Raw genomic sequence first — 19,153 nt, 5'->3', positions numbered from 1 at the left:
AGTGTGTACTGTTCCCTCAGAAAAATGCCTGTGAAAGATAGTTCAGTATAAAAGAAAGAAAAAATAGAAAATACTGGAAATACTCAGCATCTGTGGAGATGAAAATATTTAAGGTCAATGACTTTATATCAGAAATCTATTTAAGACTCCGTATTGGAGAAAATGTTTACAGAATGGAAAGCGTTTCTGCTTTGGTTGCAATTGGAGATTCCAGGAACAAATTGTGCTAGTTTACAGGGAGGTATTTTTTGGCTCAACTTTCAGCTCAAACCCATATTTTTTTCTTTATTCTTTCATGGGATGTGGGCTTCACTGGCAAGGCCAGCATTTGTTGCCCATCCCTAATTGCCTTTGAACTGAGTTCCAACATATTACTGTGGGTGTGGAGTCACGTGTAGGCCAGACCAGGTAAGGATGGCACATTTCCTTCCCTAAATGGCATTGGTGAACCAGATGGCCAAGTTTTTACGACAACTGAGGATAGTTTCATGGTCACCATTACTGAGACGAACTCTATATTCCAAATTTTATTAATTGAATTTAAATTCCCCTTGCTCCCATGATGAGATTTAAACCCATGTCCCCTGGGCCTTTGGTTTGCTACTGATATTACCACTACGCCACTGTCTCCCCTAAATGTTAACAATATTTACATACCACTAAATCTAAAATCTGGCATGAACCAACACAATCGGGCAGCTGACTTTTAAAAGAAATTTCCCTAAAGACGCTCCTTGATGTGCTTAAGGATGATAACCTGAGGTAGTTTTATGAGTACAACTCACAGAAGCTTATCACAAAAAAATAAGCATTTTTGATCAGCCTTATCTACCACCTGTAAGTAACTCGATTTTAAATAACTGATAATAGTTTTTATAAACGATACAGAACCAGTTATTAATTAAAAACAAAATACTGCGGATGCTGGAGATCTGAAATTAAAACAGAAAGTGCTGGAAACACTCAGCAGGTCTGTCAGCATCTGTGGAGGGAGAAACAGAGTCGATGTTTCGACTCTTCAGATGATTCCATATGACTCTTCTTCAGAACACTTCAGTTCCGAAGACGAGTTAAGTTGGGCTCAAAATGTTAATGCCAATTATTAATTACATTGCTGTATTATAATCACTTTATTGGCAAATTGAAAAAAATATATATTTAAAAGCTTTTAAAACATGCATATTGGTTTCCCTGCACCTAAATAAAAGCTTCATTTTAAGAGCTCTTTGAAAGGTTGCTAATTAGCAGAATCTTCCGAAGGTGAATAATTTGATCTGTTTCTCTGCTCCTCTCACCCATTCTAACCTGTCTCTCTCTGAACTTACTGCACTCCATTCTCTCAGGTCCAACCCTGACATTGTCATCAAACCTGCTGACAAGGGTGGTGCTGTAGTTGTCTGGCGCACTGACCTCTACCTCGCGGAGGCTGAGCGTCAACTCGCAGACACTTCCTCCTACCTCTCCCTGGACCATGACCCCACCACTGAACATCAAGCCATTGTTTCCAGGACTGTCACTGACCTCATCTCCTCTGGGGATCTCCCTCCCACAGCTTCCAACCTGATAGTCGCCCAACCTCGGACGGCCCGCTTCTATCTCCTACCCAAAATCCACAAACAGAACTGCCCCGGTAGACCGATCGTCTCAGCTTGCTCCTGCCCCACAGAACTCATTTCTCGTTATCTTGACTCCCTTCTCTCTCCCCTTGTCCAGTCCCTTCCCACCTACATCTGTGATTCCTCTGACACCTTACGTCACATCAACAATTTCCAGTTCCCTGGCCCCAACCGCTTCCTCTTCACCATGGACGTCCAATCCCTCTACACCTCCATCCCCCACCAGGATGGTCTGAGGGCCCTTAGCTTCTTCCTCGAACAGAGGCCCGAACAATCCCCATCCACCACTACTTTCCTCCGTCTGGCTGAACTTGTTCTCACGCTGAACAATTTCTCCTTCAACTCCTCTCACTTCCTCCAAATAAAAGGTGTGGCTATGGGTACCCGCATGGGCCCCAGCTATGCCTGTCTCTTTATGGGGTATGTGGAACATTCCTTGTTGCAGTCCTACTCCGGCCCCCTTCCACAACTCTTTCTCCGGTACATCGATGATTACTTCGGTGCCGCTTCATGCTCTCGTCGGGACTTGGAAAAATTTATTAATTTTGCTTCCAATCTCCACCCCTCCATCATTTTCACGTGGTCCATCTCTGACACTTCCCTTCCCTTCCTTGACCTCTCTGTCTCAATCTCTGGTGATAGACTGTCCACCAATATCCATTACAAACCCACCGACTCCCACAGCTATCTCGACTACAGCTCCTCACACCCCGCTTCCTGTAAGGACTCCATCCCATTCTCTCAGTTCCTTCGCCTCCGTCGCATCTGTTCCGATGATGCTACCTTCAAAAACAGTTCCTCTGACATGTCCTCCTTCTTCCTTAACCGAGGTTTTCCACCCACGGTCGTTGACAGGGCCCTCAACCGTGTCCGGCCCATCTCCCGCGCATCCGCCCTCACGCCTTCTCCTCCCTCCCAGAAACATGATAGGGTCCCCCTTGTCCTCACTTATCACCCCACTAGCCTCCGCATTCAAAGGATCATCCTCCGCCATTTCCGCCAACTCCAGCATGATGCCACCACCAAACACATCTTCCCTTCACCCCCCCTTATCGGCATTCCATAGGGATTGCTCCCTCCGGGATACCCTGGTCCACTCCTCCATCACCCCCTACTCCTCAACCCCCTCCTATGGCACCACCCCATGCCCACGCAAAAGATGCAACACCTGCCCCTTCACTTCCTCTCTCCTCACCGTCCAAGGACCCAAACACTCCTTTCAAGTGAAGCGGCATTTCACTTGCATTTCCCCCAACTTAGTCTACTGCATTCGTTGCTCCCAATGTGGTCTCCTCTACATTGGAGAGACCAAATGTAAACTGGGCGACCGCTTTGCAGAACACCTGCGGTCTGTCTGCAAGAATGACCCAAACCTCCCTGTCGCTTGCCATTTTAACACTCCACCCTGCTCTCTTGCCCACATGTCTGTCCTTGGCTTGCTGCATTGTTCCAGTGAAGCCCAACACAAACTGGAGGAACAACACCTCATCTTCCGACTAGGCACTTTACAGCCTTCCGGACTGAATATTGAATTCAACAACTTTAGGTCGTGAGCTCCCTCCCCCATCCCCACCCCCTTTCTGTTTCCCCCTTCCTTTTTTTTCCAATAAATTATAAAGATTTTCCTTTTCCCACCTATTTCCACTATATAAAAAAAAAATTTAAAAAAAAAATATTAAAAAAAACCCCCACTAGAGCTATACCTTGAGTGCCCTACCATCCATTCTTAATTAGCACATTCATTTAGATAATATCACCAACTTTAACTTTAACACCTATGTGTTCTATTGTACTATTGTCGTTGACATCTTTTGATGATCTGCTTCTATCACTGCTTGTTTGTCCCTACAACCACACCCCCCCCCCATCTCTCTCTCTCTCTATCTCTTCGCCCCCCACACACACACCTTAAACCAGCTTATATTTCAGCTCTTTCTTGGACTCGAACTCAAGTTCTGTCGAAGGGTCATGAGGACTCGAAACGTCAACTCTTTTCTTCTCCGCTGATGCTGCCAGACCTGCTGAGTTTTTCCAGGCAATTCTGTTTTTGAATTTGATCTGGGGACCTGGCTCGTTTTGTCAGCGGGGCCAGCTTCTGCTTGATGTTTTCTTAAACCAGTGCAAAATACTGCGGAAACTCGATTTGGACAAAACTTGTGTTTGAAATTACGTGACCTTTTGCACTTAGTTGGCCCATTTTGGACGAAGTGTGCTGACCAGCGCTAACATAGTGGAAACTTGCGGCCAGCAATGGAATATACAAATTCCTCGATCTCGGAATTCCAAACCACTGACCCAAGTGAATCATTTTAAAGTATTTGGTGCCAGTCTAAGGCCCTCTGTGACACCTTTTGAATGGGTGAGTGTAGTTTAATCAATGTTCTCCTCTTTTCTTTTAATTGTTTCAGACCAGGTATGTTTCTTCGAGGGACAGTATAGTCCAGTTTATGTTCTATCAACCAATCAGCCACCAGTGGAGAGAGACAGATTTCTACCCATGCACTGCAACTTGTGGAGGAGGTATCAAATCATTTCAGAAATCCTGTGTGTTTTAATGTATTGATTTTGTTTTTAAATGGGGCCTAACCTGAAAACTCTATTATGAAGGATAAGCATATTTGCATCTGAAAATTTTCTGTTGTCTTATCTTTCTCCAGTTTTGCGGTTTTCCGATTGAATGTTGACACTTTGTTCCTAGTAACTGACTAAGGGCCCTTCCCCATGTCTGCTTTGACTGTAAATTGCAGCAGACTCTTTGACCATGGGAACAGGGAGAGGACACATTGGCTGGCAATTTTAATCTAACCAGTCCATTGGGAAACCTTCAGGATTGGATGCAACACAATTTGATAGCCTAGCTGATTTCACTGTCCATTGAAATCAGTTTCAAGTCCAGCAAGTTAGATCAATATTACGATAAAAGCAAAATACTGTGGATGCTGAAAATCTGAAACAAGAACAGAAAATGCTGAAAAAACTCAGCAGGTCTGATAGCATCTGTGGAGAGAGAAACATTGTTGACTTTTCAAGTCCGTATGACTCTTCTTCAGGGTTATCTAGCTCTCAAGAAGGGTCATATGGACTCGAAACGTCATCTCTGTTTCTCTCACCACAGATGCTGTCAGAACTGCTGAGTTTTTCCAGCGTTTTCTGTTTCAGTTCAAAATTACCCCGAATGTAGCCAAGCACAGGCCTGTCCACGCCTGACGTAGGATCACCCAGACTTCCGACCATAATCAGGAATGGGAAAGCTGGCCTATTTTCTCCTTCCTAACCAAGGTATGCTGATTCAACTATGGTACCCTGCCATATTGCAGCCAACATCAGCAACTCATGAGATTGGTTGACTGAATCTAGAAACTTACTGGTGAATCTGGGACCCTTTAGGTCCTTACAGCTCAGCTGCCTTAACCATCTGTGCCGAGGTGGGTGTGAAATGGAAGAGCTAGCTTAGAAAAGCCCCCAATTTAAAAATGTATTTCAAACTCTAGCTAAGAACCAGTATGCTGATTGAGTGTCATGTTTACCATAACTTTTTTTTTCATTCATTTCTTCTTAGGTTATCAGCTTAGCTCTGCTGAGTGTGTGGACATACGTTCTGGCCGTGTTGTTCCTGAGCATTCCTGCAATTACTATCCAGAAAATAAAAAACCCAAGCCCAAACTACAGGAGTGCAACATGGATGATTGTCCTTCCAGGTATGTTTACGTGTAAGGGCAGAAATGGCGAGGATTCGCTGACTGTGCAGAGATTTGCCAGCTGTGTGCATAGCTTGAAGTCAGGGCTGTGAGTCTGTGTAATGTTAATTCTGCACCCACGCTCACAGCCAGTAAAGCTCGCTGTCAGTATTGGATCCTCATGATTTCTACTCTGTACTGACTTTTATTGGCTGCCAGTAATGAAATTAACTCTCTAATTGTTAGAGACAGTTTAAAATGTGAGGGGTTAGGATGAAGGCTATGGAACAAGTCAGGGAGATGCTGAGTAAGCACATTTAGAACTCTGAGATAAAATGCAGGAACACAAGATTTAAAATAAATCAAAATTCTCCACATCTAAGCTGGCTTTTATAATGGCACCATTTTAATTCAGAGTCCAGGAGACCGGCGCCTCATTTATAAAGTACTAAATCAGACCCCTTTAAAAATGTCTCACCACAAAATAAGACTCAGCATGAGTCTGCTATTAGTGTAACAGGTTTAGTAGTGTAAATGTAAGGGGATGCCCCACTGACACCAGTCTCCTAGAATGCCACCTTAAACCAATGCCAGCATAAAAATTATACAGATCAAGCTACCCACAGTGAGATGTCGCATTGTTACTATGGCCAAAGCTGCTTCTCCCGCCGCCTTGAACAGCACCGCAAACATCAAAAAGACATCGATGGGACATATGCCAGTCAGAGTAAGTGATAGTCAGCTTTTGGATAGAAAGACACCAGGCATAATCTGCTTTGTTCATGGGGGCCTATAAAATCAGGATCTTTCTTGAATATGTGAGCCTACACATTGGTGTGGGGGATGTGGAGGGAGGCTGGTTGACAAAAAAGGAGTAGGGCTTCCTATTGATGTGTCGGCAATAGAAGGAGGGTAACTCATAACATCCATGTGCTCAGGTGAGTTAGGATAGCCCTTGAATGCCCCTGTTAAATTCCAAAAAGCCAGCTGGGGAAGGATGGAACTGGAGCCAATCTTTGCACACTTTTATAAGCATTTATTTGCAGAGTTATGAATTATAAGCAAGCATCCCCTAATCCCAACAGCTACAGTTTCAGCCTGTGTCTATTTATGGGAGTACAAGCGAATCCTCAGTTCATGCCCATCACCTGCCTACAATGAAACACAATTAATATATTGAATCGTAGAAAGTTTATGGCACAGAAGGAGGCTACTTGGCCCATTGTGTCTGCTCCAACCGAAAAAAATGTGCCACCACCCAGCCTAATCCCACCTTCCAGCATTTAGCCTGTAGCCCTGCAGTTTATAGCACTTCAGGTGCTCATCCAGGCACCTTTTAAATGAGATGAGGTTTTCTGCCTCTACCACCCTTTCAGGCAGTGAGTTCCAGACCCCTACCACCCTCTGGATGAAATGTTTCTTCATCTCCCCTCTAATCTTCCTATAAATCACTTTCAGTCTGTGCCCCCTAGTTACTGACCTCTCTGCTAAGGTAAATAGGTCCTTCCCATCCACTCTATCCAGGCCCCTCACAATTTTGTACATCTCAATCAAATCTCCCCTCAGCCTGCTCTGTTCCAAGGAGAACAACCCCAGCCTATCCAATCTCTCCTCATAGATGCAATTTTCCAGTCCTGGCAACATCCTCGTAAGTCTCCTCTGTACACTCTCCAGTACAATTACATCCTTTCTGTAATGAGGTGACCAGAACTGCACACAGTACTCAAGTTGTGGCCTAACTAATGATTTATACAGCTCTAGCATAACCCCTTGCTCTTATGTTCTATGCCTCAGCTAATAAAGGAAAGGATTCCATCTGCCTTCCTAATCATCTTATCGACCCGTCAACCTATAATTAACAGTCCCAGCACAAATATTACTCCCCATCTAACTAACCGCTGCTAACACAATCTCATGATTCTGAACTACTCTATAGCACTATGTGAATAGGCTGATTGTATTCATATATGATCCTGCAAAGATCAAGGAGGTAATAGCTTTAATATTGTATAAACTAATTTAAAACCCTTGAGTTTAATTTCATACATTAATAATTTGCAGTTGTAATTTGGCATCCTAATAAAATTACTGTTGGGAGTAAATTAATTGCCACCACCAAGTGTGCATTAGTGGTGAGCAGTGTCAAAGGTGAGGTCGATTCCTAGCCAACTAAGAATTAGTGTGCTGCCCATTTCCTGGCTCTGTCAATATTGTGGCTAATAGTTTTTTTGAGGAAAACACTAATGTCCTCTGTTCTTTGAACTGTATGGGGGAGTCTGAGCTTTTCCTCAGGGCCCAAGTGTGACTTCATCTGTTTCCTGTGTCATAACCCAACCCTCCTTAACCCTGATTTTTTTTCCAACTCAATTCTTCCAGCTGCCCCATCAGTGCTGCCAGATCCCATTTCCCTGCCAAGTGCTCCCACCACTCAGTCTCCTCCAACACACCCTAGTATTTCCACACACTAGTGAACTCACTGCATTTGGGATAATTAGGGAGCAATGTTTCCAGACCCACAGTGTTGGCACCTTTAACTTCCTACCTGACGGTCTACATGCCCCATTACTCCCAAACCCCCAGCCTACTGAATTCTGCCTGTCCTTGGACTGCATCTGAAAGGCTCCCACACCCTAAATTGCAGGTTATGGCTCCCAACTCCCCAGATGCTACCAGGTATCACACCCTCCTGCTCTCACATCTCAGATTCCCATGAGCGTTGCCCAGATAATTGCAAACACCAAGCCCTAGCAGATCTCTTGATAGAAATTGTGCTGTTCATTCCGACTCCAGTGTTCATGTTCTTCATCTCCAACAATTAGTCCCAAGTCCAATGTAACCCATTCCGATTCCGAATGGTGAAATCTGGAACGGAAGGCTAGTCTCAGCAATAGTGACCATGAAACTATCGTCAATTGTCATAAAAACCCATCTGGTTCACGAATGTCCTTTAGCAAAGGAAACTGCTTTCCTGCTCTGGCCTACATGTGACTCCGGACCCACAGCAATGTGGTTGACTCTTAACTGTCCTCTGAAATGGCCTAGCAAGCCACTCAGTTCAAGTGCAGTTAGGGATGGGCAAAAAGATGCTGTCCCGGCCCAGGACACCCACGTTCCATGAAAGAATAAATAAAATTTGAGATGCTGCTGTTAATGCAGGGCCTACTGGTGAGAATGGAGCTGCATTGCTCCAACACTCTGGCCTGAATTGTTTGCTAGTGAAATCTTTTCTGGGAACAAAGTCATTGAGTTCATTGGTAAAGGGACATGCATAGGCAATACACAGAGACAAGAAAGATGTAGAAGAGAGAAGGGACACAGGAGAGTTGCTAACAATCAGAAAAAGGACCTAAGAGAGTGAGGAAACTCCACAATGAATAAAATGAATAGCGACTAGCGGAAAGAAGCAAGAACAAAGAACAGCACACAAATTTACCATAAATGGGTAAAATAATGTAATAATATGCTTCTGTCACTCAAAAATAGTATATCCTCCAACTCCATTACCACTGCAAATCCACTAATATTCATGAAAAAGAATTTGTGTGACCTGGGTTTTTTTTCACTGCTGCTTATGTGACAAGGTTCATTGTATACAATTTGCAATGATGAAAGCTAGTGTCAGTGTTAGTACCAATATACTTATTGTATATTCGAAATGATGACCCAGATTTTGTGATCAGTAAAAAACGAATGCTATTCACTATTCACTACGGTGAGAGTGGCCCATAAACCTTTTGCAGTCTTTTGAGAGGTACTTTGCTGTGATCAGATATGCGGTCCAGTGCAGGGTCCCCTACGTGAATGTGTGAACAGGGAAAGCAATAGCATGTCTCTTTAACCAATCAGATTGGAGCATCCACACTGAGGCATGCAGTCTAAACCAGGAAGTATAAATTCGAGGTAAATTATGTGCAGAAAGCAAAATAGAGAGTGAACAAAAGAGGAAAGAGAGAGAGAGATAAGAGATAGAAAGAAAAGTAAAAATAAAATGAAGTTTTGTTTTAAGTTTCCAACATAATTAAATTTGGAAGGAATGATAACCAAAAATTACAAAATTTTATTTTTCAGTGGCAGAGTGGTGGTTTGGCAGTAATTAAGATTTACATGTCATTTAAAATTTGCCTGCACGTGAATGCACCAGCTCTAACTTTTTCCGCTATGTTTATTGGGTAGCTGGTGGATACGTACTGCAGCTTCATTCCCTGCATGTATTCCAATGCCAAGTTTATCAGAGGGGTACTTTTATAGGGTAGTCTGTGGTGGAGCTGGTAGCTTGGACAGCAAATTCCCGATTTCTATGTTTAACTGTGAAAACTCTGGAAGTTGGTTTCCAACTTACTGCAGAATTACAGTGAGCAATGTTAGCTTCACAAAGTTATTCTCAAAGCAAAATCTGAGCCAAAGAGTGGTCTCTGCATTCCAAAGGCTCTGCACCAGCATAAAGCGCAGTCAACTTAGCATTATAGAACAGATTGAAGATAATGAGATACAATTTATTTTCAGAGACTAGATGTTATTGAGGCACATAGAATGTTAATGGTATTGAAAAGGTAAAACCAGGTAATTGCCTGAAAATTAAATCGCCAGAGAAGAAACTTAATAAAAGACACATTTAGACTGATATCAGCAAGAAATTCTTCTCACAAATAGGACCAATAGTTGGAATGAGTTCATAGACAGGGTGGTGAAGGTGAGAATCCTGGAATCATTTATGAAGCAATTGGGCTATAATGGAGTGACTAGGGTCTTTCTGGATGGATTAGTTAAGGGCAAAATTGACTTTCTCAGATATAATTATCCTGTGAATTTATAAATATGTAAGATATATAACATTGTGCATTCCTGTGCATTGTATAATGGCTCAGTATATCCTCCGCTTGTATGTGCCTACATGGCTTGTTCTGCTTTCTGTTATCACCTCCTCAAAGATCCCAAATATTTATCCTGCCAGCTATAGTGTACATTACAGGTGCTAATGGCAGATAGGACTTTTCACACAGTGTGTACTATCTCATGCAGCCAAGCCTATATTTTTTTGCATTTCATTGCAAAATTTATTTTATAAACTTTTTAAATATGTGTGTAAATATTAAAGTCACAATTTATTTTACCTGAATTAACTCTGTGCCCCCTGCAGTGATGGCTTCAAGCAACTTGCAATTTATGATCATTTTCAGCCACTTCCTCGGTATGTATAACTCCATACAGTACACTAAATTAATGAAACTATCGAATTACAATCTTTCAGAGACTGTAAATACAATGCAATTGTCAATGAACAATTTACAGAACTAGTTAATTTTTAGGTCCAAAACAAACAAGAGAACTTGTTATTACACAGTTGTTATCAGAGAATACTTTGAAGGCATGGTTCTGTCTTTCAATTTATTGACACCTTCATTCATTATGAAATCTTTATTCAAAGTGATTTACTTGCAATATATCACATCAGTTGTTTTTCCAGTTATCTCCTGTCCTTTCTTTCCTTGTTTCACTGGGTCACAAATCAACCATGGTTAAGGTGAGTAAATTTCTGTTGAATTTCTATTAGAGCCCCTCTTGAAAATGGCTACCAAGGGGCATGTCATGTGATTTTCCCCTTTATCTTGTTCATTCTTATCATATTTGAAGTTCCCTATTTGCCATTTTCTTAATCCCTTTCTTGATTACTGCCTTTATGGTTCCATTTTCCTTGCAGTACAATTCTTAGAATTGTCCTTGCATGGTTTCTGTTGCATTGCCCTTAACCACTATCAATTTTGTTCATTTCCTGCACTAAGGGGAGGTGGTGGCATAGTGGTATTGTCACTAGATGAGTATTCCAGGTTTGAATCCAGGTGGTGGAGCTTGAATTCAATAAAAATCTGGAGTTAAAAGTCTAAAGACGAGGATGAAACCATTGCCGATTGTCGTAAAGGTAATGTTCTTTAGGGAAATCTGCTGTCCTTACCTGGTCTAGCCTACATGTGACTCCAGACCCACAGCAATATGGTTGACTCTTAAGTGCCCTGGGATGTGTAATAAATGCTACCTTAGCCAATGATGTCCGTATCCCATGAATGAATTGAAAAAAAAATTCATGGGAAGAAAGGTCACATGAGACCCACCTCCATGTTTCAAGTAGAAGCATTGATGTGGTAAACTTGGTGCTTACACTGAGATGCAATCTCAATCATAACTCACATTGTTGTCTGTTCATCACAACACAAGGATCTTAGGTATGAATCTGTCAATGTGGCTTCGTCAGAAATTCAGTAAGCATTATTGTCGATTTGGGATTTATGGATATTTTATTATTGTTGTACCAGAGGTGTTCAAGTCATAAAGGGTTTTGAATGACTGAATAAGGAGAAATTATCTCCACAGGCAGAGGGGCAGTAGCCAGAGGCTGAAAATTAAAGTGATTGGCAGGATAACCAGAAGTAACTTCAGGAAACTTTTTTTTAATTTTATGCAGTGAGTTGTTGTTATTTGAATAAAAGGGTGATGGAAGCAGATTCAATAATAACTTTGAACAGAGAATTGGATAAATAGTTGAAGGGAAAAGTTTTGCGGGGCAAGTGCAGTTGAGCAAGACCAATTGGATCGCTCTTTCAAAGAGCTAGCACAGGCAAGATGGGATGAGTGGCCATCTTCTGTACTGTATTATTCCATGGCTCTGAGAGCCAATTTTCCTCCTCATCCCCAGGGTGTTTTACAAAGTCCTCTGCCAACACTGGCTGTTCAATATACTGCTGGACCAACCTCCCTTGCCATTTCAACACTCCACCCTGCTCTCTTGCCCACATGTCTGTCCTTGGCTTGCTGCATTGTTCCAGTGAAGCCCAACGCAAACTGGAGGAACAACACCTCATCTTCCGACTAGGGACTTTACAGCCTTCCGGACTGAATATTGAATTCAACAACTTTAGGTCGTAAGCTCCCTCCCCCATCCCCACCCCCTTTCTGTTTCCCCCTTCCCTTTTTTTTCCAATAAATTATAAAGATTTTCCTTTTCCCACCTATTTCCATTATATAAAAAAAAACCCCCACTAGAGCTATACCTTGAGTGCCCTACCATCCATTCTTAATTAGCACATTCGTTTAGATAATATCACCAACTTTAATTTTAACACCTATGTGTTCTATTGTACTATTGTCGTTGACATCTTTTGATGATCTGCTTCTATCACTGCTTGTTTGTCCCTACAACCACACCCCCCCCTCCACCTCTTTGTCTCTCTATCTCTCCGCCCCCCACACACACACCTTAAACCAGCTTATATTTCAACTCTTTCTTGGACTCGAACGCAAGTTCTGTCGAAGGGTCATGAGGACTCGAAACGTCAACTCTTTTCTTCTCCGCCGATGCTGCCAGACCTGCTGAGTTTTTCCAGGTAATTCTGTTTTTGTCCCAGCATCATGTTAGCCCACAGGCAAATTTTGCTCCTTTGTTTCTGCAGGATGCAGCTTTTCATCCAAGCCTTGGCCAGTAAATTCTGCAGAGATCTCCTTCACTGTAAGTGTGACAGAAAGCCCATTTGAATACATAAACTGGATTTCTGATACACTTTGACAATGTTTTAGAGATGGAATCGCTTCAAAGCTGTTCCAGCCCTGCAGTTCTTTTGGTTATTACAGCAATGTTTAAGCAAGGGTTCCTCTTGACATTAGTTCCCAAAGGATTTAAACAATGAATTGGAAAAAGTTTGCTGAATGGTGTGCCAAGTCAATTATCAACGTAGTGGCTTGTATATGTTATATTTTAAAGTAACATTAGGTTGAAGCTTTGTTTCATTTTCCCAAATGTTGAGCAGAAAATTGTGGACTTGGAATTACAATTTTATGTTGTGCATTTTTGCAGTTTGGAAATATCCTCACTTGTTGTATCATGAGGATTGAGTTGTTTTTTGGAATCGCAGGAGATTTCTCATTCAAGTTATTTCCAATTGCATGTAAGTGAAGAAATTATTCCTGCCACACCCACCGTTGCATGGACCATATGTTTCTCTTGAGTGAATGCTTATATAGTTCTCTGGTGCTATATTCAGCAATACCAGAAGTTCAATTAAGACAGTTGTGTTCTGTAAAGAAGATGCTAAGTAATTTGGTAACCAATAAATAAACCAGTGGCATGCAGTTTTCATTACTATAATTCTACAGATTGCTGAAACAAGGGATGTGTTGAATCTTTTCATCTTGCACTCATCAGGACACTTTAAAGAACAATTAAGTGCCAAGCATTGTTTGAAATGTAAACCAGGCAGCTTGACCCCAAGTGGTCAAAGCATTGCCCTGAGGAATGAGTTAGTGAATGGCTGTCACTTATTTTGTTTAGCAGGCGCCTTTACACCTGCCCCTTTACTCCCCCCCTCCTCAATGTCCAAGGGCCTAAACACTCCTTTCAAGTGAAGCAGCATTTCACTTGCACCTCCCTCAATTTAGTCTACTGCATTCGCCACTCCCAATGCGGTCTCTTCTACATTGGAGAGACCAAACGCAGACTGGGTGACCGCTTTGTGGAACAACTTAGGTCTGTCTGCAAGCATGACCCAGACCTCCGTGTCACTTGCCATTTCAACACCCCACCCTGCTCTCATGCCCACATGTCCGTCCTTGGCCTGCTGCAATGTTCCAGTGAAGCTCAACACAAAGTGGAGGAACTGCACCTCATCTTCTGATTAGGCACTGTGCAGCCTTCCAGACATAATATTGAGTTCAACAACTTCAGATCATGAACTCCCTCCTCCATCCCCACCCCCTTTCCGATCCCCCTTTTTCCAATAATTTATAATTTTTTAATATACGTTTCTTAAATATATTTTTCTTTTCCCACCGATTTCTATTATTTTAAAATTTATTTCTATCCATTGTTTTATCTCCACCTTTTAGCCTATTTTGATCCCTTCCCCCCATCCCATCCCCACTAGGGCTATCTGTCACTTGCTCGTCCAGCTTTCTACCCTTAATGTCCCCATTAGCACATTCCTTAGCTAATATCACCACCGTCAACACCCCTTTGTCCTTTTGTCTATGACATCTTTGGCAATCTCTTCTTTGCCTCCACCTATCACTGGCCCTCGATCTAGCTCTACCTGTCCCACCCCCCTCAACCAGCTTATATTTCACCTCATTTCTATTTTTCCTCAGTTCTGATGAAGAGTTATATGGACTTGAAACGTTAACTGTATCCCTCTCCGCAGATGCTGTCAGACCTGCTGAATTTTTCCAGCTATTTTTGTTTTTGCTTCAGATTTCCAGCATCCGCAGTATTTTTCTTTTATATCAATGTACATGTTCTTTCTGCCTGCAAAGAACAGGGCCCTTTGTATAATATACGTAGCTTCCAGTACATGCAAGTGAACGACATTGCGAGCCTGATTGACAATCTTAAATTGGTTGCCAACATGATTCTTAGCATATTAAGGATCATTTAGCAAATGCTGTCCAATCACATCTAATGTTGGACACAGTTTTGAGTTTTGCAAGCACGGACTGGTTGGGTATGGTCTGTACTTTGCCCATTGCGAGCAGTAACTGGGCCACGCTGTTTGATATGATCTGCTAGTCTGGCACATACGGCCTACATACCTAGCATCACACTGGCACTAAAATTCAGATACCACATTATTCATTTGTGTGGTAAGCAGTACGTCTTTTTGGCTTGATAGCAGCATCCTGTTACTAGCGAGTACCACTCATGTTGCTACAGCATAGTAGCAGCGTGAAACAGCTAGCTTCACCTGTTGCTCAAACTTTTGAAAACTTTTGGCCCTGAAAAGTGCCCAGTCTACCTCAGGTTACCCTGGAAGGGCAAGATATCTCAAAAATTTGAGATACCTTTTGTCTAACAAAAATTTGACCAACAGATCAGTGGTGCATTCTCCATGGCAATGCCACTTGCCAACCAATCGGCACTCTTCACATGCACTACAAATTGTTGCTTTTCCCCCTTATATTGGTATTCTTGTGGGTGTCCTGATGAGTGCAAGATGAAAAACTTAGACATATCTCTTATTTCAGCAATACTCAAGTTCGCTACTGCCAAATGACTAATTCCACAGATCTGAATTTAGGCCATCCAATGTTAATGGAAATCTTTGTTGGCACAAGACAGTCACCAAGAAATCCAATAGGGAATTCAGAAAAAACTCCTTTATGCAAAGAGTGATGACAATGAGAACGTGCTACCATGGGGTGTGGTGATATGAATAGTATAGATGCTTTAAGGTGAATCTAGCCAAACATATGAGGGAGAAGGGAATACATGGTTATGATGGTGGATTTAGATGAGAAAAGATGAGAGGAGGCTCGAGTGAAGCGTATACACTGGCATGCCTGTTTCTCTGCTGTATATATGAAATAATCAACTGCTCAACATGTAGCTTCTCCAGAAACCATGGTTTGGACGAGTTCCAAGGATGTGTTAAAGTCCCTACAAGGTAGATTATCTAACCTGATATGGATCACCCAATACTTGAGAAAAATGGTTCTGCTAAATTACAGAATATTCCAATTTAGCCTGAAGGCCATGTGCCAATGAAGTAACCACTGACAAATTATTCTTGCGATGACTGAGTGCTGTTTGTGAGGCTCACGTTTCAGGTCACTGGATTAAGCTGCTTTTTGAAGTCTTCAACAATTCTACCAAACTATTCCTCTGACAACTTAGTAATGCTTTGTTGGAGTAATTGATTTTTTGATGGCTTTGTTTATAAATGGACCCAATTACACAGACCACTGCTGGGTTGACAATATCTCAAAATATGGAAATATGTGTGGCCACATTTCTTACTTAACAACAGTGACGACACTTTAAAAGCACCTCACTGGCTGGAATAGGCTTTGGGATGTGAAAGCCATTATATAATTGCAAGTTGTTCAATTTTTTTCTCATATATTGCAATTGAACGCTACACACATCCTATTGTAATGTACACTTGGCAATTCACATTAAAGGTCTCAATGGAATAGTTTGAAATTTATACATACTGTATCTGTTGATTGCTGAATAAAGCAATATATTGTATTTTGAATTTCCAAAAGGTCATGAGAAGGAAATATATTTTTTATTATGCATTAGATGTTGGATTGGAAGAAGTGTTGCTTTGTTAATTCTAATGGTACCCGCTATCGAATAACAACCTGAATGAGCTTTTTCTTTTCACACAATTAACTTGACTAGTTTACTTTGTACTAATCCAACTTCTGCTGGAACTCAAAAAGAAGTTTAATTGCATAATTTCACTAAGCAACATGATATCTGAAAAGTGATGCATCTAGTAGTAGATTTTCTGCATCCTTGTACCATACACACTGTGATCACATTTTGGAAAATCACAGGTAGCATAGCTGCAATTTTCAGTGTTTGTTCAGGACATACAAAGTGACGCATACTATACCAGGCACTTTGTGCATATGAAAATTTCTGTGCTGATTTTCCTTTGTTTTGCATATGAGGAGTATTTGTTGCTGGAAGAAAAAAAGCACTGGAAAAGGAACAGAGATGCATGATGCTAACCCTTGTTGTGCTGTCCCAAGATTTCTGGGGTTTTCCAGAGGAAGGGCTCAGCAGCCTTGTCGCAATTGAGCAAAGCCATGTTAATGAGGTGGCCAGGGGGCATTACTGGGCCACCCAACTCATCACCCTTTTCAATTCCTGGTTAGGCAGCCATTTTGAGAGGCACTAGGAAGAAATGGGTGTTAGACCTCTCCAGCCAGAGCCAAAGACACTGGATCAAAAGTAAGTCCTGTCTTCCCCTAAGAAACAGGACCCAACTCCATCTGTAGAGGTGAAAGAAACCAGCCTTAGCAATTAATGGACGTTAGGAAGGAATTTGATCCTGCTTTTAAGCAGTTTAACAAGGCCATAAATTGTGAAAATGATATGATGTGGAAATTATTTATGTTAAACTATCCTTATTTCTCCACTTATATTGCCCTTGCATGAATCCCAATCATTCAAATTTTTAGATTCTAATTTTAAAAATAAAATCTGCTTGTGTTCTAGGTTTCTTTTACCTTCCTTATCAAACTGCTGCTTAGGTCTACCTACCTGGTCCACATAGGTACCAATGACATAGATAGAACGAGGAAAGAGGTTCTGCTTAAAGAGCATGAGCAGCTAGGAGTTAAATTAAACAGCAGAACCTCAAAGTTAGTAATCGCTGTATTGTTACTTGAGCCATAAGCATATTGGCACAAGGTAAATAATATTAGTGTGTTAAATATGCAACTCAAAGATTGCTGTGGGGAAATGGGTTTTGATTCATGGGGCACTGTCACCAGTGGTGGAGAGAGTGAAAGCTGTACCATTGGGATGGGCTTCACCTGAACTATGCTGGGGCCAGTATTCTGGTGAGTTATATAACTATGCAACTAGTGTTGAAGAGAGGTCTTTAAACCAAATAGTGGGCCCAGGGATCAAGTGAGGGAAGATCTAATAACTTAAAGGGAGAGGACATGGTAACCAAGCAAAGTTCCAATAAGGGTAATGATAATTAGAGCGTGACAGGAAGGGACAGACCGTACAAACTTAAGAGTGCACCAGCAGATAAAGCTAGAGGTTGCAAAAATAGAGAACCAAAGTATCTGAATGCATGTAGCATTTGTTACAAAATGGATGAATTGTCAGCTAATATAAAAATAAATATACATATAATCTGATAGCCATTACAGAGAAACGGTTGCAAGGTAACCAAAGCTGAAACCTGAACATTCAAGGGTACTTGATATTCTGGAAGGACAGGAAGCTAGGAAAAGGTGGTGGGGTAGCTCTGTTAATTAAGGATGATATTAGCACAATAGTGAGAGATCACCTTAGTTCTAAAGATGAAGATGTAGAATCAGTTCGGGTAGAGATAAGAAATAACAAAATTAGAAGTCACTTATGAGAGTAATTTATAGGTTCCCTAACAGTAGTTACACTATAGGACAGGATACACAGGAGGAAATAATGGGAACTTGTGAGAAAGTTACATCAATAATCATGGGTGACTTTAACCTACATATAGACTGTACAATTCAGATTGGCAAAAGCAGTCTGGAAGATGAGTTCATAGAGTGTATGCGGGAATATTCATTGGAGTAACATGTTCTAGAGTCAACCAGAGAGCAGGCCTGGTCAACAAGCCTACATCTGGTCATGTTCAATGAGACAGGATTAATTAATGACCTCATAGTAAAGGAGCCCCTAGGTAGCAGTGATCATAACATGATTAAGTTTTGCATTCAGTTTGAGAGAGAAAAGAGTGGGTGTAACTCTCATGTTTAAACTTAAATAAAGGCAATGATAAGTGTATGAGGACAGAGCTGGCTAAAATGAAATGGGAAATGGAATGGAATGGTTAAGTGGTTGGTCAGAAGGCCTTTAAGGACAGCAAAAATACATTCCAGTGAGAAAGAAAGACTCTGGGGAAAGGATGCATCATTTATGGGTAATTAAGGAAGTTAAAAACAGTTTAAAATAGAAAAGGCACACAATTCTGTGAAGATTAGTGGCAGGTTAGGGGATTGGACAGAATATGAAAACCAGCTAAGAACACTAAAAAAATAATAACGGGGGTGGGGGGGGAATTAGACTGAGAGAAAGCTAGCTAGAAATATGAAAAGATATAGTAAGAGCTTCCAAGCATATTTAAAAAGGGAAAGAGTAATGAGAGTGAATGTTGGTCCTCTAGAGAGAGAGTCTGGGGAATTAATAATTGGAAAAAAGGAAATGGCAGATACATTGAACAGATATTTTGTGTCTGTATGCACTGCAGAAGACACAAATAACATCATAGAAATACTTATAAATCAAGAGGTGAAAGGAAGGGAGGAACTTAAAACAATTACAGTCACCAGGGAAAGGGTACTGAGAAAACTAAAGGTTGATTAGTC

The 19,153-nt window shown here is 41.5% G+C and overlaps 1 protein-coding gene across 2 annotated transcripts in view; it reads left to right on the top strand.

Moving 5' to 3' along the window:
• The window catches only part of adamtsl3 (ADAMTS-like 3), a 604,254-nt gene that overhangs the window by 389,833 nt on the left and 195,268 nt on the right, over positions 1-19,153 (top strand). For both annotated transcript variants that reach the window (XM_041175078.1, XM_041175080.1), the window contains 3 exons: positions 4,025-4,136; positions 5,176-5,314; positions 10,431-10,481. In XM_041175078.1, coding sequence (XP_041031012.1) covers positions 4,025-4,136; positions 5,176-5,314; positions 10,431-10,481 — 302 coding nt within the window. The remainder of the gene's footprint in view (positions 1-4,024; positions 4,137-5,175; positions 5,315-10,430; positions 10,482-19,153) is intronic.

The sequence above is a fragment of the Carcharodon carcharias genome, chromosome 26, assembly GCF_017639515.1.
Source record: "Carcharodon carcharias isolate sCarCar2 chromosome 26, sCarCar2.pri, whole genome shotgun sequence".
Classification (NCBI taxonomy): domain Eukaryota; kingdom Metazoa; phylum Chordata; class Chondrichthyes; order Lamniformes; family Lamnidae; genus Carcharodon; species Carcharodon carcharias.
The sequence above is the reverse complement of the archived record's forward strand: the minus strand, read 5'-3'. Positions and strand labels throughout refer to the sequence as shown.